The sequence below is a fragment of the Drosophila kikkawai genome, chromosome 3R (genome assembly GCF_030179895.1).
Source record: "Drosophila kikkawai strain 14028-0561.14 chromosome 3R, DkikHiC1v2, whole genome shotgun sequence".
Classification (NCBI taxonomy): domain Eukaryota; kingdom Metazoa; phylum Arthropoda; class Insecta; order Diptera; family Drosophilidae; genus Drosophila; species Drosophila kikkawai.
In genome coordinates, this window is record NC_091731.1 from 25,633,712 (window position 1) to 25,660,231 (window position 26,520).

Genomic DNA, 26,520 nt, shown 5'->3' on the forward strand with positions numbered 1-26,520 from the left:
AATTGTATTTATGTATTTATATAATTTAGTATTAATTTTGACTCTTTTATTATTGTTTAAAATATATTTTCCTGTAATTTTGTTCTTAAATATGGTAATAACATAATTATTTTAATTTATTTATCTGAGGCACTAGAAAAAATATGCAGAAGGTTTGTGCACAATCGCTAGCTTTTTATTTTTATATTAAATCGACATCTCTATTTAGTATTCATTTTCATATCCTTGCATTTTGCCTTAAAGGAGCGTAGATCATGTTGTGCGATTGGAAATGCCTTATTCTGATTTAAATGCATCATGTCCTGTACGATAATTGCATGGCGATCGGACACGTAAAGGCAATAATAGCGCTGGCTTCTGCAAGAATAGAACGGTTACTTCTTCATGTCTTTTATGCAGTCCTCAAACATACCCTGAAGGCATGTGTGCCTGAATCATAGTGCGACGGAGTTCCTTTCCCAGCCAGGGACAAACGATTAATTGGGCATAGTTGAATTCTGAGTAGTAGCCAAAGAAATCTTTCAAAATATTACGAACTTCTGACTCATTCAAAGCAACAGTCTTCATATTAAAGGAAGACAAGCCAAGCTTTACGAAATTGGTTTTCCAAGCTGTAAATATATTGTATAAATGTGTATGTAATGTTCCAATAAAAACATGTACGACTTACGGCCAAAGTTCGGCGGAAGGTTAGCTTGGAGATCCTTGATACTGGGCAGTTTGCCACGAATCTGAAGGAAAAATATCACCATCAGGATAAATATGTGTCCGCGAAACTTGGTTAAACCATGTTTCTGGGCCCAGCCTCGAAGGTAAGTTACCATGTAGCGAGCTGTAGGGAACAAAACTTGGTTACAATCGTTATATTTTAAATAAAAAAAAGGGTAATATTCTTACCAATAGGCTGCAATTCAAAGATGTAGTTAACTAGATTGTTTTGATCAGCGGATATCTTTCTTGAAAAGCTAATGTCACACATTATATTCGTTGGCTTGTGCCGGACAACCACTAGGGGACACATTCCGTCGACAGTTCTTATAAAAATCCAATTCTCAGAACTCATTCTTATGGCATTGGCGATTTTCATCTGATTTGTCAACATTGTATGGGTTGGTTTGTCGGTGTAAACGTCATTACCATCTTGAAACGATTAAAAAGGATAAATATAATATAATAATATTCCTGAATTTGTTTCCTCTCCTAAAAATGCCTGCCCTATTCCTATGTAAAATACATACAAGCATGCACATAAATATCCAGATCCGAGCCATCACTTGCCAGTCCCATAATCCGAGACCCGAAGGTGTATATCGGGGTGTCCGGAAAGTCAGAGCAAAGTGCCTTCTTCAGATCAGATATTATTTGGTCATGTCCCATCGTTTTAATAGCGATTGCCTTGTCGACATCCTTCTTCAGACTGTCCCAGAAATAAATCGAGCCTTTATAAATAAAAACATTTTTAATTTAATTGGCTATACTTTTCATTTCTTTTGATTTTAAAATAGGAACTTTTATATTAAAAATTGAACAACCTTACCTAGATCCATTTTATTTGAAACTTCTTGATACAAATTTTACTGCATACAACTTTTTATGGAAATGGGTATTCCAAAATAGTTTTGTCCAGTGTGACCAAAAGAAACAATTTCCTAAATTCTTTGTTCAATTTATGAGCTTTGCCTGATTATCGATAATTTTTTTTCAAAAATTAGTTTGGAATAAAAATAACCGAAAATAACATAATTTTTTTGTGTTTACTGTTACAATATAATTATACAGATTTTACCATCTAAAGTACTAGAAAAAAAGGTTTATATACACACAACTGAAATTTATAAAGAGGACTTAAAATAAGTTTAAAATCACAACACAAGTCCTTGCACACTTTCTTTTAAGTATAACATGCTTTTAAACTGTCTATTTACTTTAGCGAGATTGCCGTTATCGTCGGCGTCAACCTCCCCTTATCATCCTAGCGGTTTGAGGAGGTCTCGCCCGTGCGACTGATAAGGTGTTCCCCGATTAGGCACAGATTATGGAGCGCAATGGGTATGGAGAATTGCCGAACCTTAGTATTTTTGCACCACCATCTCGAGCGGACAAACAACAGCAGCGAAACATGACCGGAGAAACAGTGATTTTAGCCTACTCTGGTGGCTTGGACACCAGCTGCATCCTCAAGTGGCTGCTGGACCAGCAGTACGAAGTAATCTGCGTTCTAGCTGATGTTGGCCAGAAGGAGGACTTTGTCGCCGCCGAAAAAAAAGCCCTCAAGATCGGAGCCAAGAAGGTAAGCTAGATGAGTTCCTTAACTCTCTAGATTTTGTGCTAACTGTGTACCTCAGGTGATCGTGGCCGATGTTAAGCAGTCGTTCGTTGAGGACTACATTTGGCCGGCCATCCAGATGGGTCTTGTCTACGAGGAGCGTTACCTGTTGGGTACCTCGCTGGCACGTCCATGCATCAGCGTGGCCTTAATGGAAGCGGCCCGCCAATGCGGAGCAAAATACCTGGCCCATGGAGCCACCGGCAAGGGCAACGACCAGGTGCGATTCGAGCTGTGTGCCTACGCCCTCAAGCCGGATCTTCAGGTGGGTTAGAACAGAAGATAAGCCAAGCCATGGCCAGATAATGTTGCCTTATCGCGGCGCAAGTCCAGCTATGCCGGCGTACTTCCCACATTTGTTTGTTTACTATTACCAATACTTTAATTTTTATTGATAAACTTTTATTATAACAATATAAAGTGCTGAACTTCGTCCTTTTCAGATCATCGCTCCCTGGCGGGATGTGGAGTTCTGCCGGCGGTTTCAGGGCCGCCAAGATCTCATCGCCTATGCCCAGGAGCACGGAATCGAGGTGAGCGCCAAGCCGGCTACACCCTGGAGCACTGATGCCAACATTATGCACATCAGCTACGAGTCTGGCGTTCTCGAGGATCCCAATACTGTGGCTCCGGGTAATCTCTACGAGATGACCGTTGATCCCCTAACAAAGGCGCCCCGAGACCCAGTTTGTGTGGTCATTGGATTTGACCACGGACTTCCCACCTCTGTGGAGGATTTGGCCGGCAGTCGGGTCTACACGAAGCCTCTGGAGATGCTGCAATTTCTGAACGAGCTGGGTGGATCGTACGGCATTGGACGGATTGACATTGTAGAGAATCGGTATGTGGGAATGAAGTCCCGTGGGGTGTATGAGACGCCCGGAGGCACTATTCTGTACGCAGCCCACCAGGACCTCGAGGTGTTTGCCCTGGACCGCGAGGTACTTCGCACCAAGCAGGTCCTGCGGGATCGAATGGCCGACTACGTGTACAACGGCTTCTGGTTCAGTCCGGAGGCCATCTATGCCCGCCGTTGCATTGAGATGGCCCAACAAAGGGTCTCTGGCCAGGTGACCATGGAACTGGCTCCAGGCTACTGTCGAGCTATCGCCCGCAAGGCTTCAAAGGATGGCGGAGCCCTCTACAATGAGCAGCTCGTTTCCATGGACGTCCACGGCGGTTATGTGCCCCAAGATGCTGGCGGTTTCATAGCCATCAATGCGGTCCGGATAAGGGAGCATGTCCGGGCATTCGGACCCTACGAAGTGCCCAAGCGGGCCAAATAAAAGATAAATAAATGCAATTTGAAAAATGGTTCTTCTTATGAATTTTGAATATTTATTAATTTTCGAATTATCACGCACATTTTGTTGGGACACTACATAATTTTACCATTTTATCATTAATAAATGATTGATATTTCTACAATATACTTAATATTATATAGTTATTTACTAAATATTTAAAATTACTAAATATTTTAGTGGTTTTACAATAAATTACAATTTCATTCAAGTATTTTTGAAAACAAATACAGATATTGAAACCGCATATTTATTTAAAATGTGACTGTCCAGTAGATGATTGTCATAATGGTAAACATACTCAGAGAAGCCCGATAAGCTTGATTACTGCAAGTAGAAAATATTACGCTTTGCTGATCAGGGTAGTAATGCGTAACAAACCTTCTTAAACTCTTATCACGTTTTTTCTGAATGGGAGGCACATTGTACGTGTATTGACCAAGTACATTTCCACCCGGGGCAAATCTCACCACCATGACAGCTGTTCCAGATCTGCAAATAAGTAAATAATGCTGGTAAAACTACTTTAAAATGTGTTATTAAATATTTGGATCAAAGGTCCAGGCCATTGGAATACCTCACCTGTAATTACTTACCCTAGCATGGCTTCTCCGTAACCCATGTACTCCGAAGACCGCCAAATCATTGCAGTAAATTCTTGAGCTTCTGCATCCATTATGTCATACCGGGCTCCATCGTACCATTTCTCAACACACAACCGTAAAGCATCCTCCTTAATGCCAAATGTGCAGATGTTTTCGGTGTATGAGCTATCTATTGGCTTTGAATGTGTAACTTTGCCCGATTTAGCTATATCCTGTGCAGTCAGAATTAGTTATTATGCTTGACTTTAAGTTCAATTCATACCTCTGCGTGTTGTTTGCAATTTTCGCTTAGTTTATCGTTCCAGATCAAAGGTCGGCATCCATGGAGTTTCCTCTTTGAATTGGTGTAATTCAATACCGCATTGGCGTTTGACGTCTCTGCAAGGATGCAATCCAACTGCAAAGAAAGCCAGTTTCGTAAACCCTAGGATATGCTATTTTTCTCGGAATACCTGGCCAGCAGCAAGCAACACAAATATCCAAATTCCTAATGAATTCATATAGAATTATTTGACTAACATTACTGATGTATAAAGAAGCGCCTACTTTGAATTATAGTGTATCAAGATATTCGCAATTTGAATCTATAGCCCAGACTTTCCAGAACAGCTTTTTCTTCTTAATTCCTAAGACCGTACTGTCAGTGGCAAATGTTTAATTTAACCTTCTGAATGGAAGTGATATATGTAATTTTCACTGCAATCAATTGGAGTAGTGTTTACCCAATAAATCTGACGACCAAACGAGTCGGCAGGGACACTTGTAAGGGGAGGCGAATACACAATTAATGAAATACTAGTATTCAAATATATATATGTACATACATATAACGTTTCCAATATTTGGCAGAGCCAAGAACAAACAAAAGACCAAAACACAAATGTCCCATGTTGGATTTCCCAATTGCATTAATCTTATTTCCGGAGTTGCTCGGGTCCGGCGAAAGATGAGCAAAACAAAAGATGCTTCCTCGCACATACATAAATGCAAAAGCAAATATTATTACAACAAATAAATAGAGACTCAGTTGTGATTGTATTTCAGACTGCCTGGATATTTATACGTCCGTCTGCATCTGTGTCCTGTGTGTAGGTAGGTAAGGAAGCAAGCATTGTTTATCTATCGACAGGAATTGATGATGGAAGTGAGTGCCGAGTGGCCATGACCTGGGAATGGTTCTGAGGACATAAGTCCAAGTGATGGAGATCTTTCAGCACAAAGCCGCATTCCCAAAGGACACCTTGCCTTACTATTGGTCTTGGCATGGCGAAAACTTATTTTTCTTATTTTCTTGGTTTTCGAAAAAAGAGCTCCACCCTATTTGCTTATTATTTTCTACACAAAAGATCTGGAATTTTAAAGTTCAAGTTTTATAATCAATGGCTGATGTCAGTGGCACATTGAACATGTGGTGAGGCTGCTCGAAAATGACCTGACAGAGGGGTGACTCAAACGCTAAACTAGGCAACCGCGGCACTGGACCAACTTAACTCAACTCGACTGAGCCCTCGTGCTGCCCATCTATCCGTCTAGCATTATCTGGGCATCCAAGCATCCATCAGAAGCGGGGACAATGTTGCTTTGTTGGTTGCGTTTGTTACCCGTGGCATACGATCAGAATCAGACAGCGTTGACGTTTCAACTTTGTCCTAAACTACGAAAATAGCAAAAAAGGGCTTTGGCTCTGGAACGAATATGGGCGAATGCACCGACCACCGCCATCGTCCCATAAATGCTGAAAAAGTTAAGCTCTCGGTTTTTGCGGGATTATTTGCGAGCGTTCAAAGGATGTCGTTAGTCCTTTGCGACTCGCAGGCGCAACTTTTGCGAGACCTTCGCTCTCTCCGGTTTTTGTGGGCCTTCTGTGTGTATGTCGCAGTTTTTTGCTGTTCTCTTTATTGAAGTTGATAAATTGAATCAAAGGTTAACTTTGCGAAAAGTGTGAAGTATGATTAACAAAGCAGCGGCGGAACTGGCGGAAGCGGCTTAAAGCGCTCATTTAAATGGCTGCTAATTTCGATATCCCTGCGGGCCAAATTGATTTAGTCAAACTGTAAACAAAACTCGCAAGAGCAGCGCTGAAATTCCCCAAGCTACTGGGACAGGATGCTAAAATAGAATTCCTTGTAATTGCAAAGAAAAACACGTTCTGTCTCTCTCCCAGGAGTTGGCTGAAAGCTGTCGGAGCTGGGCAACAACAGTCAGAAATTTATGGCCAACTGGAACTTGGAACCAGGAGAAAGGAGTCGGGAGCTTGGAGCCAGAGCCAGAGCCAGGATCCTGGCACGCCCAATACACTTCAGCAAACATAAATTTATTTATGAGCATGTGTCCGTTGCCTCCCTTTTTGCAAGGCGCACAGAGCGAGATAGTCCTTCCGCCAAAGCTCACAAATTGTTGGAGGGTGAATTTTAATTATTCTTCATTGTTTTGATAGCCACGCGTGCAGCTCCCCACTCTTCCATCGAAATCGTCCAGGATAGGGACAGCCATGGCTAACAGAATTGTCCTGACACTAAAAGTTGGCTTTCGGTTATTATAATCGGCTTCTGAAAAATATGTATAATAATATAATAGTAATAGTAATAATTATTTTATAAAACATAATATAGATCTGAGACAGAAGAGAAGTTCTGAAGCTGATTATACATCATTCATTATAATCAGATATCATTTTGTATGTCTTAAAACTTTTTCCGGTTGCACTTTGTTTTATTTAAAATGTGACGCCATTCCTCCTCTACATTCTCCGCGACAGTCTTGACCTCCTTTGAACGCTTTGATTTTAATTATCACGCAGTTGCATTCGCACAGCTGCGCTGTCTCCATGACTCCTGACTCCTGACATCCGAATGCCGACACCACCCTGGTCCGGAGTCCAGAGTCCGGAGGGCTCGAGTTGCTCCTTCGCGGCGCCAAAACTATCCGGCAAAAGGAATTTTATTATTGAAATTTGTTTGCGCGGGCTTTGTTGGAGTTGGTGGCTCTGCCATGGCCGCTGCCTGTGCTGGATGCATTCTCATTTTGTAATTAAGTGCAGACAGAAGTTGGAATCAGGTCACTCATACGCCCCATTGGCCGACGGTGCGACGCTGCGCTGTCCGTGAGAAAACTTAATTTTTCAAATGAATTTTTCCAACCCAGCAGCGGCGCGCAATGGCTTTTCAAATTATTACACTTGGCAGCCAAAAGGGAAGCCAATTTTTTTCACCAGTGGCAGCAGCTGCAGTTAATGTTGAGTAGCCAAGTTCTGGGGACAGGCGAAACTAATTAATTCGGGAATATCGCAGGTGGATCTAGGGGCTTTATCCACTTTTACACTTTTTTTTTTTGGTGCCTGTGCAGCAACATGATAATGTTTTTGAGCTACCTTCTGCGTAAATATGCAAATCGCAGTGCGAAACTTTTTGTGTGCAATTGAAATTGAGTTTTAAAGTTTCGAAATCCATTTTAATGCATTCCGCCCCCCCCCCCCCACCGCTTTTCCGCGCATGTAGTTCTCAAAGGGGGCCAAAGCCGGCGAGCACAAGGTAACTACAAAGCACCAGATACAATTTTCCAACAGAATGTTGCCCTGCCAACGACGGCACGTGGAACGTGGCCAGATTATGCTGTATTATCACCTGTAAATCCTTATTGGCAATCAAAACTTTGCCAGCGGCGCTGCGCCCTGACCCCTCCATCCAGCTTCCTCTCTATTTTTCGTTAGTATTTGTATTTGCTACTTTCGATGGATCCTGTAAAATCTGTGAAATCTGCGCATGCAGCCAAACTTTTAATTTTATTGGAAAACTTGTTCAGTTTTTTTCTTCGTTTCGGCATATTTTTATATCCCATTAAGGCACAAAGGATGGGCATCTGCAAGCTTGACCGAAATGGCAAGCTGTTTTTTATATAAAGTCACAAAAATAGTGGATGGTTTTTTGGGAAGTTGTATATTATATTTTTGTCTTTTAAACACTGTCATTCTTTTAGAAAATCAAAAACTATATTGATAATATTTTTTGTATAATATTTTTCTTATAATTAAATAACTCTAAAGGTGAATGTATAAAAATGACAGTTTTTCCTATAAAAACTAAAATTTATAGAAATTATAAAATGAAAAAGCTCTATATAAATATTTTTAGTTATGCTTGAATTCCCTGCAGCTTCAGGTCTTTATTGTGCAAAATAAAAAGGTATGAAGTTCGATTGTTTTTGGCTGCGCTTCAGTTGATGGCCCAAAGCAATTACCCGCGCATTATGCCGCTGACAGTGTGGCTTTGAGTGGCGGTTAAATGCCGCTTCGAATTATTTCGGCAACACCTCAACTGAGCATCACAAAGTTCCTTTGAAGGCGCCAAGAGCCCTCCCACATTTCGCTGTGTGTGAAAAATGCCACCTTGGTTCGCTCTCACCTTCCAGCTAATCACGGAGGGGACGAAGGGCGGACTGAGTTGACAGGATGGCAACCGCATCACACGGCACCGCAGCATATTTCCGTCACCGATTGCCTGCCGATTGGAACGAGCTTGCTGCCGGGCTGCAGGGCTGCTGGGCTGCCAGGTTGCCATTAAACTGCAAATCCGCAGTCGAGCAATTCTCGCATGTAATGCTGATGTCGACATTTTACTGCCGTTGCTGTTGTTGTTGCTGCTGTAGCTGTTGCTCCTGTGCCGTGCTGCAACTGGCATTGCTGCAGCTGCTGCTGATGCGGGCTCGTGTTTTGCCACAACAGCGCGCCAGTGCCAGTGGCAGTGGCAGTGCCAGTGCAGCGACACCTTCTGTGGCAACAAGGAAGCCGGAGCAGACATTTCACCCTTTTCCAGTAGAGCCCCATTCCCATTCCCATCCCCATCCCCATCTCCTGGCAACTGCAGCACTTAAGCATTGCATCGTTGCTGCTCCTTCTGCTGCGATCGGCAGCTGCTGCTGTTGTGGATTTTTGCATCGCCCTGCCAAAGAGGCCAGCGAGCGGAAGGGCACAGGACGAAGGCACAAGGACGAGCAGTGTTGGGGAACTGCAGCAGCAGCAGCCATAAAATCCTTTGCAATCAGTTGCATGCAACAAACACTTTGGTTCATGTTCCCACAGCGCCGGCTTTTGTGCAGTGAAAGAAAATGAATGGTTTTTATAAAATTGATAAGTGTCTCGGAATATTATTAAATAAAAGAGTAGTCGTTACTGGCTTTGAATTTTGATATAAGCCAATTTTGCTAACAATAGAATGATTACTATTCTCACCAAAGTTAAAGTACATTTATACACTTTTCTTAATAATTTTGTATTCTTTAAATATGCATTCCCTATTTTTCTTAGTGCTTATAAGGCTTTGGAGCTGCTTCAATGCAAGGGAATTGAACCAGGAATAAACACACAAGCTTGGACCCCGTAGAGGAGGCCACATTTACGTTTGTCTATTTGGGATTTCTTATCGTTGTTGCTGCGCGCAGCACACACACAGAGGCGGAAGGCTAACACACACTCACAGCATTACAAAACAATTTCCTAATGCCGAGAATTGGCTTTTGTGCAATTTACAGTCCTCGGGTACTTAAAAATAATTTGAAATCTGAAGTGTTGCTGCATTTCCGATAACTCCGAAATGCGAAATAAATGGCCACACACAAGGAGGCGGTCTACTAAAAGATATTACCATGTTCAAATGGCACAACAAAATAGTATTTGCAGCTCAAAACAACGTCATTTTATATATAGTGTGCAATACAGTCACTTGAAGGATATTCCATGCAGAGTTATTACAGAATTAACTTGGAATTATAAATCTTATTGTGGATTTTCAATACCTGGAGCAAGCTTATTAAACTCTAAGGAATCTTGAATTGATAATAATAAATTACAGATAAAGGAAGGCCTGAATCAAAGCAGAAGCTAAATTTCAATGAATTTAATAGCCGGATTACCACCCATTAAAGTCGGGCTTGTCGCCTGGCCCGCAGCCACTATTGAAAGTTGAGCCGGGCTGCCATGTCACAGATTAAATTCGCATTCCATTACATACTCTGTGTGGATTTCACTGCGTAACGCAGTGGAAAACTAAACTCGGGGCTAACAACTGTCGAGGTGTCCCAGCAACGTGTGCTGCTGTCGGACAAAACTATCGAACGGAAAACAGAAAAGCCATCAGCCTGATTTGTACCCCCAAACAGTACCGTGTGCAGGATATGGTATAAAAATCCGTCCGACATTCAGACAACAAAAAAAGAGTGAGACACTAAAGCGGGCAAACTTTTTGAATATTTAGCAAAAATGTCAGCGCACAAAAGCGAAGTAGGATAACTGACCGAATCCATTTCGGATCAAAAAAAAAAAAAAAAAAAGAAGAAAATAGTGGTGCTATGTGGAGCACGAAGAGAGCCGCAGGACTTTATCCCTGCCGGGCCCTGGCGGGAAAATGTGAAAATATTTTTGGCCCTGTCACAACATCCGGCATGCCATCTCCTGCCAGCTGAAGTCGGTTAGGAGTTCCAGCTCTTGGGAGTTCTCCAAAGAGGTCTGAGTTGCCGCCTTCAGCGGATACTTGAAAATACCAGAATCACAAGCACGCTGCTGAAATGAATTGTTTGCGAGCAATTATTATTTGACAAGCGTTTTAATGATTCCAGCCAGTTAGGAGCGTAATTAGAGAGTCTTTGCCGGCAGACCATAGCCACGGAAGAAGGAGCGCCTCGGATCGGTTGCAGTGGCAATTATAATTTCAATTTTACGATTTTTCAAGTACGAGAGTTTCCTACAGCCAAAGGCGCTCTGCAGCTTTCGCTGCTTTTGGTGCTCCCCAGCATTTTCCTTGTTCCGCCTCCAGTTTCCCCCTCCACTCCTCCCGTTGCACTTGCAATTGTCTGACTTTTGTTTATGCCAGTTGTGTGCTCCGAAGTGCTTAGTTTTAATTCCAGGACGAAGACAAAGAAAACGAAACTGTGTACAAACAGTCGAGGTGGAAATAATTGCAATGGAGTTTTGTCCGCAAAATGAAAACAAATGGCATCTAAGAAGTTGAGTATATTTATTTTTTAAAGTCACTCCTCGGTGTTTTTGATTCTTGAAATTTCTGGAAACGATTTCCCAATTTTTCGAACTTATTTAAGGTGTTTATTATAGTAAATTATTTTTTGCTAATACGTTAACCATAGCTGTATAGGTAAGGTCCCATTTCGAGCTCATTTGTGGAAGCTGGTCATACTTAATTGGGGCTTGTGTTGCTCCAAATGAGTTTTTCCTCCCCAGTGCCACGTGAGAGATTATGAAGTATGTTTATACTACAATTCAGCACAACAATAGAGTTGTGTTGTTTTCTTAAAGATGTACCACTTTATCATTAGCACAAAAACCAGGATAATCAAACGACTTCACGTGCCTGAAATGGATTCCGTTTCCGATTTCCTTTCTCGCCCGAAAGCCGATTCGATTTGATTTGATTTCTCTTCTGGCTGCTGTGTCAAACGTGTTGGAATCCCGACCCCAATCCCGCCCTGCCCGTTCTTTTCCCCAAAAACACATTGGAAAACATTTACATTTGCTCCGATTCGTGCTCGTTAACAAAAGATACATATGTATCTCGTAGATGCTGCTGGCTTTTGTGCGCCGTGCGCGAAATGTGCTCGGAGTTTTTCTGATTCCCTCCGCTTGGTTAGTTCTAAATGCCAAATTTTCAATGCAGCACACATCATCCCGCCGCCGAGGACATGTGCTCACCTGTATCCGTACCTGGGTATCTCCTCAGAGAGCGAGGGTGTAATCACTTGTACTTAATATGCAGATGATGACAATGTGACAATCAAACCGATTCCAGGTCGAAAGATACTTCTGCCACGGCATTCCTGCCTCTCGTCCCCGCCTGATGTTATGCGAATCGGATTATTATTATCATTGTTATCGTTATCGTAAAAAGCAAAGGCAAAATGCGCATTGGGCACCCCGCCTCTCCCCAGCCTTTTCATCTGCGTTCCTTTGAGTGCGCAGATTTGCCCGAGGCATAAACGCATTAGACCTCTCCTCTGTCGGCACTTTGAATCCTAAAAAGGCAATTTGTTTGCATTATGATTTTTATCTTTCTGTTCGAATTGTTTGTTTTCATTTCGAATTGCTAATGCAAAATAGAATACAAAGGCAGTTCCGTATGTGAAGGAAGTTATGGAAGTTGGGGATTAAACTCGTCTCTAGGATAAACATTTTTGTTTAAAAATAAGTTTAAATTTGTATGGTTATTTGCGCGTTATGAAATCAGTTTTAAGCATTTACTTTAACTCTTTAAAGTTGCATTCCCTCCGAAAGGCAGCGTAAGTGGTGGCCTTAATCAAGCGGTGGTTAATCTCATTTATTACGTATCCGACCGAGTGTCAGAAGCCATTCCGATGCTAAAAAGAGTATACTTTTTCCGCGCATTCTCGCCAATTCCAGCCAGTATGTGTGCATTCGTGGCGGTCATTTCGTTTGGAAAATGCACATTTTCATCTGGCATGTGTTAATGCACTGAGTGGGCGGGCGCAGGGCGGCATGCAGCCGAGTTTGTGGCATAACTTCATAAAAATGCCAACCGGTTGCACCACAAGATTTACTGCAGCCGGCTGCAAAAAGGCTCAAAACGAAAAAGGAAAGAGAAATGGCGGAGGAAACCAAACCGTTGTTGCCAGTCAAAAGTTTGGCTGCGATAAATGGACTGACGAACGCGAAAGGATAACAGCAGGATACATCGTTCAGGAATACAAATGTGGGCAGCATGTTTGTTTTTCTCCAATTTGTAGCTGCCCTTTTGCGTTTTTGTTCTATGACATTGTTTTTCGGCGAGAACACACTCGAGGCATAAAAGCTGGGGAAAAAACGGAAAGCGTAGCAGGGGTGCGTCGGCTCGTGCTGGGGTCCTCAGCATTTTAACCGAAATGCAACAGGAGGCCGCGTGTTAATGCTGAAAAAAGGACAACAAACCAAGGACCCTTTTACAGAAAAGTGGCAGAGTCGTGACGAACTCTGAACTCAGTGGGGGAGAAAGAGCGAGAGGGAAGCAGGGGGGGAGCTGCCAGCTGGATGCCGCGGTCACTTTTCATGCATTCTGCTGAGCCTTTTCAGATCCCTTTTTCCATTTTCCCCAATCCGGATTCGAGGGACGGGGCTGGCCACCAATGTCTGGGTCTGAAAGTCACGCGCTGAATTAAATGCCCAGCCAATGCCCCCGAAAACGAGGCGTGTCAATGACTCTGGGTCACCAAATCCGAATCCTCGCATCTCGCTGATTGCCCCACAAAATTGGAGCGCAAAGTTTTGGCATTTCACTTTCGATTTTGTTACCCATACGCCCCCTTGCACGCAGAGTATAGATTGATAGATTGATAGAAATTTGTGGCTGCCCAATCCAGAATCAGGAAACCGCAAGGCACTGCTTGCCGAAAAATATAAACATTAATTGAATTATTATTATTATTAATAAGGGTTTACAATTGTTGTTTATATTATATTAAGTGTCATAAAATATATGTATAATTTTCTAAACCATTTCAAGTGAAATTTAGAGCTTAATCTTGTATGTATGAAATCCATTTGTGTTTCATCTCCGTCCTCCAAGCACATAATTTTTGCGGGAACTTAATTAGAATTTCGCTGGGTTTGTATGTTGGTCTTGTTTGCCGCCGGTGCCCGCATGTGTTGCGCAAATTTAATTGCTGAACAAAGCCGCAAAATAGACAAAACAAAAGCTGTTGGCCGCACCGCCTCCTCAGCCTGGCAGCATCGAGAACAATTCGTAAGGAGTTGTAGTGGAACACGAAGACAAGACACAGATTTCTGCCGAAAAACAGAGCGCAGAATACAGAACACAAGAGCCCGCAGAGGCATTCACAGACTGCGAAGGCAATTTCAACTTTTCCCAGTGTGTACTTAATGGAAAATGACTTTATTGTAAGCTGGCTTGGAGTCCCCTAAGCGCCAATTTTCAACACTTGTGCTATTTTGTGCAACACCCTCTAAGCTGGCTGAAAATGTAAAGAATTACAAAATTCAGAGAGTTTTCCACAAAAAAAAGTATTTTATTTAAAGATCCCTTTCTGGCGGGAAGCACGACTCCAAGTTATGGATATAGGCGACCAATGTTTTGTTATTGTTGTCGGGGAAGACCTTTCCTAAAAACTCCAAAAGTTCTGGCTGATTTTGAACCGTTTCGGAGTATTCCTCATAGCTTATAACGCCATCTTTATCATTGTCAAATTTTCGGAATAAAAATTCGCACATATCCTGCTCGGGCACAGATTAGTTGATACGATGGCATTTGTTATGCTCTACTTACCGCCCGGAGTTCGTTGACCTCGTCGTCGTCGTCGCCGCTGAAGAACTTTTCAATAGCCAAGCCGACCACCTCACGATTTAAGACCAACGTACCACCGCTTGTATACACCTAATAATTATAAATAATAACAATACAAAGTTACCATGTGGTGTGGCACTCACATTATATGCAAATTTAATTCGTTCCTGCAAATTTCCGGTGAAAAACACGGAGAACAGCCTCATCCAGGACTCGGGGGAAATGGAGCGGCCGTCCTGCGTGATGTTCATCGAAATGCGGTCGATGATGCTCACGTCGACTATCCCAAAGATGACGAGGAACAAGTTGTAGAGCTGATGGGAGGACATCACCCGGGCATTGTTGTTGAGGGCGTACTTGTAGAACACGATCAGCAGGCAGAGCACCTCGTTGTAGGAGAAGCCCGAGGAGGTGCTCATGGTCTTGATCAGGCCACTGTACATCGTGAGGAACTTGGTGTTGGCCATATCGTCCATGGTAAGGTCAATGCGATTCATTGTGGGATTATGAATAATACAAGTTTTTTTTTTTATTTTTTATTTTTTATATATTTTTATTGTAAAGGAATGTGTTGTTGTTGCGAGTGTGTCGGGAAAGTGATTAACGTGTGGGTCACAGGCCTACTTTAACCCGAGCTACAGGAGACAAATTGCAAATAGATTGGGGACTCAAGACGCCTCGGGAATGTAACGAGCGCAATTTAAAAGCAATAAAAACAACGCCGCGACATAAAAAATACATCAGCAGGGCTACACGGACTACATCTGTCCCACCATTTCGAATAAATATTTGAAACAAACCCGGCTGCACACAAAGGCTGGAACAGAGCAGAACAGGCAGAATGAATGGCTCAAACTGAAAGCTGTGCACATGAGAAACGCGAATATAATAATCCAAACAAAAGCGCCGAGATGGGTGTAAAGCCTTCCATGTGGAAATTCGGCGGAAATGGCTGTGTAGCCATTTTGTTTGGGGTAACAAATGTTCGGAATCTCCTCCTGCCCCTCCCTCTGTTGTGTAATTGTATGCCGCACAAACATGCCACGCCCCCCCAAATACCAAAGAAATGCGGAGGCGGCCCAACCGCTCGACACGGCATAATAACAATAAAATGAAAGGTAAAGAACGAGGGAAAAAAATAAGGAAAGGAGCGGCAAGGATTCACGCTCCTTAATGTCTCTGAAGTTGACATCGCCAAGTGTTGGCGGATTTACAAGCGAGTTGGGCTGGATTTTGGTATAGAGTTTTGATTGATACACTTTGCATTTGGTATTTGGAAGAGAATTACGACAGAAATTTGTTAAGCAAGACGAATTGTGGGGAAAGAATTTGGGACATTTTAATTTTGCTTAAAAGAGAAATTATACCCACAATTTAAAGAAAATGTAGAATAATCCAGTAAACATTATTTATGATTTTAAAGTTTTGATAGTTATGTAGAAACTATATGAAATTTATAAAAGTAGGCCAAGAGAATCATTATAACATATATAACATACATATACCAAATTGTTGAAGTCACATTAAAATATTGAACATCAGAAACTAGCAAACTAACCTTTTCCGATCGCATGTAATAAAATTTACTTTGGTTTTTTTTTTTAGTTAATAAATATAAGCCTGCAGGACACTGCAAAAGTAAATAAAAGAGAATTAAGACAATGGAAAATCTAGATACGACCTTAAGCAGAATGGAGAATAGTCGTTTTATCGCCCGTTATAGCAGCGCAATCAGAGAGATGGCAGCCAATTTGAAAATGTCCCTCCTGGAAATCACCTGTCTGGTACTCGTTTATTACAAGTTCGTTAAGTGCCAAGGACCCTCGGCCAAAATGATGAGGAAAAATCAGTTCTATGCGCTATACCTGGTCCTCTTTGACGTGACCGATATCCAGACCATCGAGCGCAGTTTGTTTGCCGTCACAAAGGATATGAAGTTCGTGAGTCCCGAGGCCTGGGTTCAGATCTTTAATCTCTATACAACGGATGACATCAATGTGCGTATGCGCTTTGCCTTCGAAGTAAGTGGAAATAGTTCGATAAACATCAATTCGGATGTCTTACGACCTGTTCACAGGTATATAACACTAAGGGCACTGGAGTCATCGATCGCGAACAGGTTGGCTTTGCCTGCGATAAGTTCTTTGAGGGCGAAGACGAAGATGAACTGAATGAGCTCAAAGCGGTTAGCAAAACCCTACGATTCTAACCTTTAACTTAACTAAATCACATATTGTTTTAGGACATGATTGAGTTTCTCATGAAGAAGTTCGACGTGGACAAGGATGGAGTTATTTCCTTCGAGGACTATTCATCGGTTGTGATCAAGCAGCCAATTTTGGTCGACTTCTTGGGCTGGTTATTTCCGTCTAAGTATGATTTGCAGCTAATGGCTCACGTCGTCAACTTTGATTCCATACTGAATGTTCAAGACTCGAAGTGAATATTTGTACCTTAAAATCATCTTTATCAGATATTTTCAAAGCTTTGAATGAAATGAAAACATAAAATTTAATAAAACCCCTAAAAGAGGGGCGTTATATTTTAAAAGTGTTTGTTTAAATTAGTTAAAAGTGATGCTGGTTAATCAAATCCTAAGCTCACCTCCGCTGCGGGCATTTGTGGCCGGTGTAGGGCCCTCGACCCAATTCCATGAATCCCGTAATTATACGCTCTCTGACAGCCGCACATACCACATATCGACAATGTGTGGATGGGATTCAGTGCCGGGTCGGAAGTGGAAGTCGGTTAAGTAGCTCATTAACTTCAATACGTTTGATTACATTACATACGGTTTGGTGCGGCATTCAAGCCAAACAATTTGAGAATTGTGTGCGGCTCTTTCTCATTCCTCCCTCCGCCACTGCGCTCAGCCATATCTGTTAATTTGCACAATTCAATCGGAATTTGCCAGTATTTGGGACATGGCTAAGCTCACGTATTTCCCATGATTTGGCATTTATGCAGTGGCACTATGTGATGCGAATTGATTTACATTAATAGCACCCAGCGGGAGCTTTAGTTCCATTAGTTTTATGCACTTCTCCCCGCTCCGAGGCTCGCCAGCCAGCTCTCGACATCAAAGCCAAGTTAGAGCAAGTTTTAATGTTTCGTTTAAAGTTGGAGATGGGTTAACAGAATCAACTTGCTGCAGTTGACAACTGCCAGGCTCCTAGCCCCATATCAACGCACTTGGCCAGCATGTGGCCCAGGGACTCGAGTCCTGAGCTGGCCCTTTGTTGAGCAGTCTGCCGTTGGCCAACATGTTTGAGTCTCGCTGGCATCAACATTAATTATCCCTGATAGTAATCATGCAATTTGTACGTGAGCCTGAGCCAGAGACGGAGCCAGACTTAGCGCTCCCCGGGCTATCGGCATCCATGCTGCGGTCTTTATTGTGGCATTAACGGCGCCATTCCAATACGGTCCGCATGGCCTGCAGCCTGGCAGCATCATTATGCTCATTATTGTCGTCAAAGCCGACCTGCCGGAGGTCCTGGGAACGGAATCGGGGGCCAGCGTATTCGGGACAAAGCGCGTCTGATGAATTGCATTAGGACATGTATGTAATTATAATCAATTAAGGCGGCTGGTCATGTGGTGCCCAGCTATTAACTCTCAATTTTAAGGCAACCTCAAGCTCAGGGTGGCGCAATTAATTTCGAATGTTAAGAGGAATCGCTTCAACATACCACAAACAGGAACCTAATAGGGTAGTAATAGTACCCACTTAAACTATACTTAAAACTGGGATCCCCTCCTAAGGACACATTAAAGAGACACCACAGTCTCCTTTTTAACAGTTCGTTGACAATCTTCGGCAATGGCGACAAGTGACTTTTGGGCTATCAATGGCCAAGGCAAGACAAACCGAGTTGGCTAAGCAAACAGACCATTTAGCTCAGTGGACAATGCAAACTTTGGTAGCAAACGGGGCGGAACAGTCGTGCTCGGTGCAATTTTCGATTAAAATTCCAGTTTGCAATTCAATTAAACACTAATTAAAAGACATTTTTCCGCCAAGCGTTCCCTTTGACAACTTGGCTCACTCAGTCCTACTCCCGCTCTATCTCCCCTTCTCATTCTCGATCCTGTTCCCGGGGAATGCTCCGTCTCAGGCCGGCCTCTCCCCGGGGATCTCGGGGCTGTCAAAGTGGCAGCGGATGCCGGGTCACCCACTCGGGATAAGGCAGCTCGACAAATGCGCACAAACTGTGATAAATGAAGGCGAATCGAGGGGCCAAAGGGCGGGGCATAATGAATGCCCTGAAAGGAGACGGAGATAAAACAGGAGAAACAAAAACAAATCGAAGGGAGGGGACGCCGGAGGAGCGGCAGGATCCAGGAAGAGGAGATTCCAGGAGGCTAAGGAATCAAAGCCAGGCATTTTTTTGCTGCATCTCTGCACCGGCTTTTGGCTTTGACTTTCTGTGGACAGTGTAAGCGAGTGAGTTAATTTCTGCCCAACTCAAAAGCTTCACGGAATTTGAGTTCGTTAAAGTAAATTTGACCGCCCACTTGCCACCCTGCCCACCGTATCCTCTTCCGGGTGGCGGCAACTACTTTGTGGCAAATTGAGAAGGGAACACAAACAAAACTGGTTAAAGGGCAAAGCGTTTGTCAATTATCTCCAGGGCAGAAGGGGGAAATGTGTGTTTTGTGCTCAAGTTTTTTTCGGGGAATCTCGAAGCGAGGAAAGCACTTTGAAATGTAAAGGTTGTAAAAGTTTTTGGTGTCTAGAACTTTAAAACGTGTTAATGAAAAAGGTAAAATTTGTTAAAGAACTAATTATATGCTTATTAATCATATATTAATTAATTTTAGCTTCCATTAAACTAACTAAATAACTTTATGACAAAGACTCAATCTCGTTGACTTACAACCTTTCACCCTGTTTTCCCTCACCCCAAGTCTCGCTATTTAACCCCATAATTATCAATTTTGCTTGCCAACCGACAAGGACTTCTGGAATCAATCAAAGGCATTCAGAACTTTTGCTAATTACCAGCAATTTTGTGGCAAATTCAGCAATGCGATACAAAAATGTCGGGGCAACTTGGCTCTAAGAGCCGAGCGCAGCTCAAAGTCAGGAGCCATCAAAGGCGGAGAAGGACTTGAAGCGCTTTCCATTATCCGCTTGGCTGTGCTCGTCAAAGCTCGCAGCGGATGCACTGGCGGATGCAAGTCCTGGCAGGACTCTCTACAGTGAGAAGCGGGGGTCGAAGAGAGGTCCTGGTCCTGGCTAGAAATATTGGATGGCAGCCTGTCGGAAACTGCTTAATTGCATCGCAACTCAATTATGCAACCCCCTGCCCGCTCCCTCGACTTTTACGGACACGAACTTGACACCGAACTGGGTTAAAATGGCTTTGTGTATCTTTTCGTTGCCGGCTTAACTGCATATCATTATGATAAAAGTTCGAGTCATAGTCGGTGCTTTGCCGCCACAATTCTGTGTTCCATCGACCTTCAGTTTTATTTGTTTTTTGGTTGCTCTTGCAATTGCGGGTTTTTCTCTGAGCGCACTGAGTCCGGCTAATGCCATAATCCGATTTGGGATTGAAAATTCATAGAATTTTCATAAAAAGAAGGGAAAGGCAAAAGGAGCGAACCAGAACGAAAACAAAAAGAAACCCATACACACAAATAATAATTGCCAGGACGTGGTTGCCAGCGCGAACATAAAAAAATAAAACTCGGCACGGACGTGATACTCGATGGGAAAATGCGGAAGCGGGTCCGCATAAATTTTAAACTAATTACAATTTCACTGTCCGGCATATACCCACACCCACACACACATTTCAACAATCAATGCCAAGAGCATAACAATAACAAAAAATACAACAATACCCACATGTGGGGAGTAAAGTCAGGTGAGGTTTCAAAAATAGGATATTTTCTATTCTCTGTAAGGCAAAGTCATTTTAAGAAAGGTTGCACTTAGCGAAATCAATAATCAATCGATTATATTTATTAAACCACAATTATTTATTATTTATTTATTTTCTTAAATTGTTCATTGGAAGCTAAAGACATGGAATCCCATTAGAGTCGAATATATCTTTCAGAAAGGGTACAAATTACTGATTTTAGTGAGTGCTCTTAAAAGCTGTGACATTTCGGGAGGGGAGAAGACCTCCCAGGACCTCGTTCTCTCTGTGTGTGTTTGGGCTTTTGGCTTTCTGCTGTTAAACCCATTTGGTGGGCCCCGAACGCCGTCTGCTCGACCACAGTGAAAACTCATTAATTTATTCTTCGTTTCGTTTGTTGAACTTAAAATAACAGCGTTAATCCGCTTAGCGCTGCCATTCAACTAAAAACAACGACGGGAACAACAGCTGTAGAAGGCTTCTCAACGAGCTCTCCACTTTGTGGTGCACTGAAAAAAAAAGAATTTTACTTTAAAGTTAATAGATTTTTATTATTATTATTATTATAAATAAATTATCCGCAATTACAAAGTGTGGATAATTTTGTTTTTTTTGTTAAGCAATAGCTACAATGGCCTTCTGCTTAAGTTATACATTTGCTATATAATAGATTTAATTGAGGTTCTGATTCATGTTTCAAACTAGTAATAAAAAAAAAAACAAAGTATCAACCAAATAAGCATTTCCTGTTATTATAAATTAAAAATATTAATGCTTGGACCTACTTCAACTTTTTCAAGTGTGTCCCCCTCTAGCTGTGTTTCTGTCTCTCTCTCTGGCTTTGTTTTTGTCTCTTTCTCTTGCCGTTTTCCCGCCTGTTTCACTGGCTGTGTCTGTGCAATCAGCGGACTGCGGTTTCCACTGACAATGACGGTGGCGACGAGGATGACGATGACAGTGACAATGTCGCGCCGCCTACAAACAAAATGAATTAAGGAAACCGCAATGACATAGTTACAGTGGCAAACACTCCTTCCATACACACCCATACACACACCGACCACATATCCATAAATGTGTGTGGGGCTGCTCTCAAGTTTTAAGCTGACTTCAAGTTGTTGGCAAACTGTGGGACAAGAAGTCAAGTAATGACCCCAAAGCCAATGGAGGAAGCACTTCGCAGCGGATTCGACTTGCATGCAAGTAAAACTTTAATCCTCCTGAAATAAATTTCCGGAAATTCGTTAGGCTTTCCCATGGCTGATATTGATATGGTACCAATACGTACCACGTTCCGAAGGCCACAAGCAACGGAGGCTGGGGACTCAGGTTGGGGCATTGTTTTTATGCAAAGCTATAAACAAATCTGCAAACACCCACACGAGCGGCAAATATCTATATTTATATCTACGGCTATACGTACAGACATATATGGGTATATATGTGAGCATCATCTTTGCTTTGGGTCTGGCCAACAACTCAATGCGCATAATTTCGTTTTTCCTCGTCTACTTCCTTGACTTCCTTAGACCCCAACTCTCGAGTCTCCTAAGACAATCGAAATTCGATAATATTCGGCACACACAGAACCAAAAAAAATAAGAAAGGAAGCGATGGGGCTGTAACCGAAGACAGAGCCGCAGGACACACAAATGGGTCAGCCAAAGGAGCAAGCCGGGTGCCAGAGTGAAAACCCATCAAAATAAACTACAGACCGGCTTTGAAATTTGATGATGGCGGGGGAAAGGCCGAAAAAAGAGTATAAAAAACAATGAAAATGCCCCGAATGCATGCTAAATAGAGAATTTACGTAAATGGATTTCTAGGCATTTTCGCATTTTAGCCTGGGAATTGAATATAAACTTTGTCTGTCTGCCTGTGTCCCTTTTCTGTCCCACGCAGGATAATCCCACATGTGTGCGAGTGCGGGTGAGCGTGTGTGTGTGGTGTGGTGTGGTGTGGTTGGTATACCAACATTAATAGGCCAAGTTTAGGCAAAGATTTCGTTTTATTATGTGCAAATTTATGAAAGCCTTTGGGCCAGGACCCCGGCATTTTAATCGTTACTGCCCGTTGAAGGCAGGGGCATTTATGTACTTATGTCCTCGGCACTCGGTACTCCCCGGGTACTTGGGCCTCCGTACTGCTGATCCTGCTCCCAGCAGTAGCTGCTCCGGGCAGTAGCCACTTTGCCAGCCAGTGGGCTGTGGTAAAGAAATAATTGGATATCCTTGTTACTTATTTACAGTCCTTTTGCCGTGCACTGCCTTGCCACTGTTGCTCTGCCCTGACAGCTCCAACTTGGACTTGGAGTCTTTGACTTCAGCCGGTCTCCGACTCACTGCAGCCCCTGACTGCTGCGAGTGACGTTGACGTTTGTTAGCTTTTGAAAATGCTTTAAGTAAGTTTAATGGCTTCCCTAAGCTGTCCCGAAAGTGCTGCAAAGTATCCATGGCAATGGAGCAAGCGGGGCCTTGGGAGAGGAAAGTCGTAAATGTTTCACTAAATGCAAGTTTTATTCCTGGGTTTATGCAGTTCTCAGATGCACTCTCTTTTTGTATTTGTCAAAGCTTTTGCAATGCCTAGGATGTTATTCTTTGTTTTATATTTCTTACATTTATAAAGCAAATTAATTTAATGACAATATGTATTTGTATTCGCTAAAATTAAAGGTTGTAATGTAAATATTTAAAATAACTTTCCTTACCCTTTCAATAAATGCCAAGATATCTTTCCAAGTTGACTTTGTATTTTATCCGATGTGCCTTGTGTTGGTTCGATGATACGTGCCTCGGGTAGCGTGTCTTCAAATGCCCTGTAAAATTCAGTTGATTGCTTCCCATGTTTGCATCCGAAACCCCTTTTGTACCCTGTTGCAGAAATCCGGCAGGACGACAAACAGAGACGGCAATTCCCGCTATTTTTTCACCCGCTCATTCTGCTTCCTTGTTTGGCTGTTCTCAGCTTCCGTTTTTGCTTCTCCTACTCCTCGTGGGAATATTCTGTCCCCCGTCCTACACTTTTCCACTGCGCTTTTCCAGCCAGCGGGACGAGGACGAAGAAAGACTCCGAACGAGCAGGGGTCACTATCTCAAATGGGAATTAGCGCGGTCTGTAATAAGGATCGCGGACAAAATCGCCTGGCGCACAATCATTGGCCTGTGTAAACCTGCACTTAGCGTGGTCATCGGTCCACTCCGCCTGCACTGGGAGTCCTGTGTCCAGTGTCCACCATTCGGTGTCCTGCATCCTGCGGATACTCGGCTGTGCATCCCAGCTGGGCGCAAATGGTGGCACGCTTTGTGCGGCTTCCGCTTCGCCGGCTAATACCCAAATGGATGTTTAGTGTAAGTCGTCCTGACCCGTCGTCTCCTCTGTACCAGGTACTCAATGAATTAGCGGGTGTGTTGGAGTCCTAGAGGACATTTCTGCAGGTGTTGGTAATACTCTTCGAAAAGAGTATCAATAATTAACTCTCTTGATGATTGCAAATATGTTGGAAATATCCTTTATTATACAAAACATTTACAAATTAATTGTTTTACTAAAATGGTACACAAAATACTTAGGATTTAAAGACATCACCTATTGGAAACTTAAGAAGTTATAAAGTAAATATAGTTTGGTAATAGTTCTTTCACTATTGAAGATAGGAAAGCTTATGTGTTTTAATAATACAATTTAATAGAATTATAGGATATTTCGAGGTCGTGGCATCTGCCGACAGAGTTGCTACTGATTCCTCTTCAACCTTCCTTGTCGCCATTTGCCATTGTTCGAGGCTTTGGCCACATCCTCTTTATGTTTTGCTTTCTCTTTCGCTTTCTATCCCAGAGTCGCCTGCTTTTGTTTTCGCGCCGGCTTTGGGTCCAGTCTTGGATCCGGCGTAATTACGTTGCTTGTTATTGTTGACAAAGTCGCCAACGCCATTGCCATCGTCATCGCCATAGCCATCGAGGCCATCGAGTCCTTCCCTCGCCAAGAGTCCCAACTCGAGTCCCAACTCGAGTCGCACATTGTTGCTTATTTCTGCTTAAAACTTAATGACACTTTTAGTTAATTATCGCGGTGGATTTGCAAAATTAAGCGATTTCGGCATAATTACAAGGGATTATGTGGCCAACTTTTTTCCAGGCCAGTCCAGTCCTCCTTTTACGACCCAAACCGCACTGGGACGGCAGATTCCCTTTTTGATGGCGCATAAATTAATCCAGCATTTTCGGTTAAACACAATTCCCAATTCATTTAAAAGGTTGGATTTTTAAGGGAACCGGCCTCTAAATATTTTAGCACACCTTGGGCCTTTAACCTTTTCCTTTCTTCCCAAAAGTGCAGCAGGGCCAACTTGAGCAAATAATTTGTGCGTTAAGCTTAACGCAAAACCAGACGCAAAGGGAAAAAAGAAAAGAAAAAACATAAAACCGCAGGAGAAACTTTTTAGACAACAATTTCGCAAACTTTTCACAAGTGCTGCAAGTTGTAGCAAAAGGCAATGGCGGAGGATGTTCTCCAGAGGGGAAAATACCAAATGTCGATGTGGATGTGGCTGCAGATGCGGATGCGAATGAGAATGCGAACGTGTATTTGCCCACTTAGACAACGAACGAGTTAAAATTTATAGGTATTTCGGGTAAAATCTCGCCGAGTATAAACCACTTAGGCTGGGGCCACGAAAAAAAAAGGGGAGTGGCCGGCCACTTTTGCGAGCATCCTTTGCAAGTACCTTGAAGCTGGCAGCACTTTTGCTTCCCGCTGCACTTGCAGCGCATAAATCAGCCATGAGGAGCGGCCAAGTGCCAGGACAAACACACACACATACTGAAGTAAGTAAGTATGTATGTGTTGCCAAAAGGCAGGTGGTAAGGCTAGAATCTTTCTTAAAACTACCATGGTATCTTCAAATCTATATATGGAAAGTCTCGATACTTTTATACCCTAGAAAAAAATCTTTAAGCTGAAAACTCTTCCATTCTAGCTTTTATAATGTTTTTGAAAATGTCTTAATATATTATATTTAATTTTTTTATTGATGTAGCTACCAAACAAGAACTCGCCATACCCTTTCAAGAAAATTATTACCATTTAAGCCATTGCCCATTCGCATACTTTTTACGCCGCTGTAAACTTTTTGTTTTGAGCCAAACTTTGCTTATATTTCATTGTATTTTTCGCACCACATTGCCTTTTAAGCGGGAATATTGAAGGAAAACTATAAATAAAACAAATAACAATAAATTCTGGAAATCAGCAAGCAAACAATAGCAACACATACACGCAAGGGCTTTGGGGGGCCACGAAGGGGCACTTATCCGTAGGCTTCGGGCGAAGCATAAAGAAGATTTCATTTAATTCCTGTGGTCATCCAGCTGGAGTGGTCTGGCTTGCCTCCTCGAGCACTCGAGTGGCGGGAAAAAATCAGCATAGAACTGCATCGGAAAAGCAGGGGGCAGGTGGTGGTGGGGCATTTGCAAGTGGATCCAGATCCAACATGAGTTGCATTTGCATACAAAGAGCTTTTACTGTTCTTCTGCCGTTGTCATTTCTTTATTGCACTTCTGCCCCAACGAAAGGACTTCCCTTCATGCATGTCCTGCCGCTTATGCACACAACTATGTCATGTGTGTGTGCGGGATGACAGGCTATTTAATAGTTACCTGTTCACCTGGCCAGGCTTGTTCTTATGGCCAGTCCATGTCCTTCGCAACAAAGTTTACATAACTCCGGGGGTGATATGTCTCTTGCGGCTATGTTCCGTAAACAAAGGACATGCCGTTTGATACCATTGACGAGAGTTGCATTTCCATAGCATACTTTTTTGCGCAACTTTAGCCTGAGAGGGAAAATTAAACAATAAATAAGCTAAACGTTTAGGGGACTTTCGTAAATTCTATTCTAGAGACATAGCAATGTACTCATCGTTAATAGCGACGCCACACTGTACCAGTGGCAGTTGCAGCAGCCATAATCCAGGCAAAATGGTTGCCACCGGGCTAAGTGTGTGGGTTGTCCCATCTGTGTTTTCTCAGGCACCGCCGAGTTGCAGGATAAGGAATATATACATACACAGATATATCAGCAACGGCATATTTGCTCGGCATATCTGACCTCGTACCTGGA

The 26,520-nt window shown here is 42.7% G+C and overlaps 5 protein-coding genes across 6 annotated transcripts; 2 read left to right on the plus strand and 3 right to left on the minus strand.

Annotated features, from left to right (window-relative positions):
• Positions 1-86: 86 nt before the first annotated feature.
• On the minus strand, positions 87-1,651 carry LOC108080417 (terminal uridylyltransferase Tailor-like). The gene is made up of 6 exons (XM_017175150.3): positions 1,538-1,651; positions 1,239-1,439; positions 898-1,140; positions 671-832; positions 413-611; positions 87-357 (listed from the first exon to the last, which is right to left on the minus strand). Exons 1-6 carry the CDS (start codon positions 1,545-1,547, stop codon positions 201-203), a joined length of 972 nt encoding a protein of 323 aa, XP_017030639.1. The 5' UTR covers positions 1,548-1,651; the 3' UTR covers positions 87-200.
• Positions 1,652-2,049: 398 nt separating this feature from the next.
• Ass (argininosuccinate synthase) lies at positions 2,050-3,654 on the plus strand. Its single transcript, XM_017175175.3, has 3 exons — positions 2,050-2,290; positions 2,346-2,591; positions 2,770-3,654. Exons 1-3 carry the CDS (start codon positions 2,120-2,122, stop codon positions 3,610-3,612), a joined length of 1,260 nt encoding a protein of 419 aa, XP_017030664.1. The 5' UTR covers positions 2,050-2,119; the 3' UTR covers positions 3,613-3,654.
• A 105-nt stretch (positions 3,655-3,759) lies between these two features.
• On the minus strand, positions 3,760-4,841 carry LOC108080441 (Golgi-associated plant pathogenesis-related protein 1). The gene is made up of 5 exons (XM_017175177.3): positions 4,688-4,841; positions 4,498-4,632; positions 4,227-4,447; positions 4,012-4,122; positions 3,760-3,957 (listed from the first exon to the last, which is right to left on the minus strand). The coding sequence occupies exons 1-5, from the start codon at positions 4,733-4,735 to the stop codon at positions 3,885-3,887; spliced, it is 588 nt and encodes a 195-aa protein (XP_017030666.1). The 5' UTR covers positions 4,736-4,841; the 3' UTR covers positions 3,760-3,884.
• Positions 4,842-14,234: 9,393 nt separating this feature from the next.
• Positions 14,235-15,138, minus strand: sunz (sungrazer). Its single transcript, XM_017175195.3, has 3 exons — positions 14,674-15,138; positions 14,513-14,620; positions 14,235-14,460 (listed from the first exon to the last, which is right to left on the minus strand). The coding sequence occupies exons 1-3, from the start codon at positions 15,025-15,027 to the stop codon at positions 14,260-14,262; spliced, it is 663 nt and encodes a 220-aa protein (XP_017030684.1). The 5' UTR covers positions 15,028-15,138; the 3' UTR covers positions 14,235-14,259.
• Positions 15,139-15,984: 846 nt separating this feature from the next.
• LOC108080453 (calaxin-like) lies at positions 15,985-17,080 on the plus strand. Of its 2 annotated transcripts, XM_017175190.3 has the most exons (4): positions 15,985-16,103; positions 16,157-16,551; positions 16,608-16,715; positions 16,773-17,080. In XM_017175190.3, the coding sequence occupies exons 2-4, from the start codon at positions 16,192-16,194 to the stop codon at positions 16,971-16,973; spliced, it is 669 nt and encodes a 222-aa protein (XP_017030679.1). In that variant the 5' UTR covers positions 15,985-16,103; positions 16,157-16,191; the 3' UTR covers positions 16,974-17,080. The 2 variants fall into 2 exon arrangements, with proteins under 2 accessions (XP_017030679.1, XP_041633470.1); XM_041777536.2 differs by having other exon boundaries at positions 16,042-16,551.
• Positions 17,081-26,520: the final 9,440 nt, after the last annotated feature.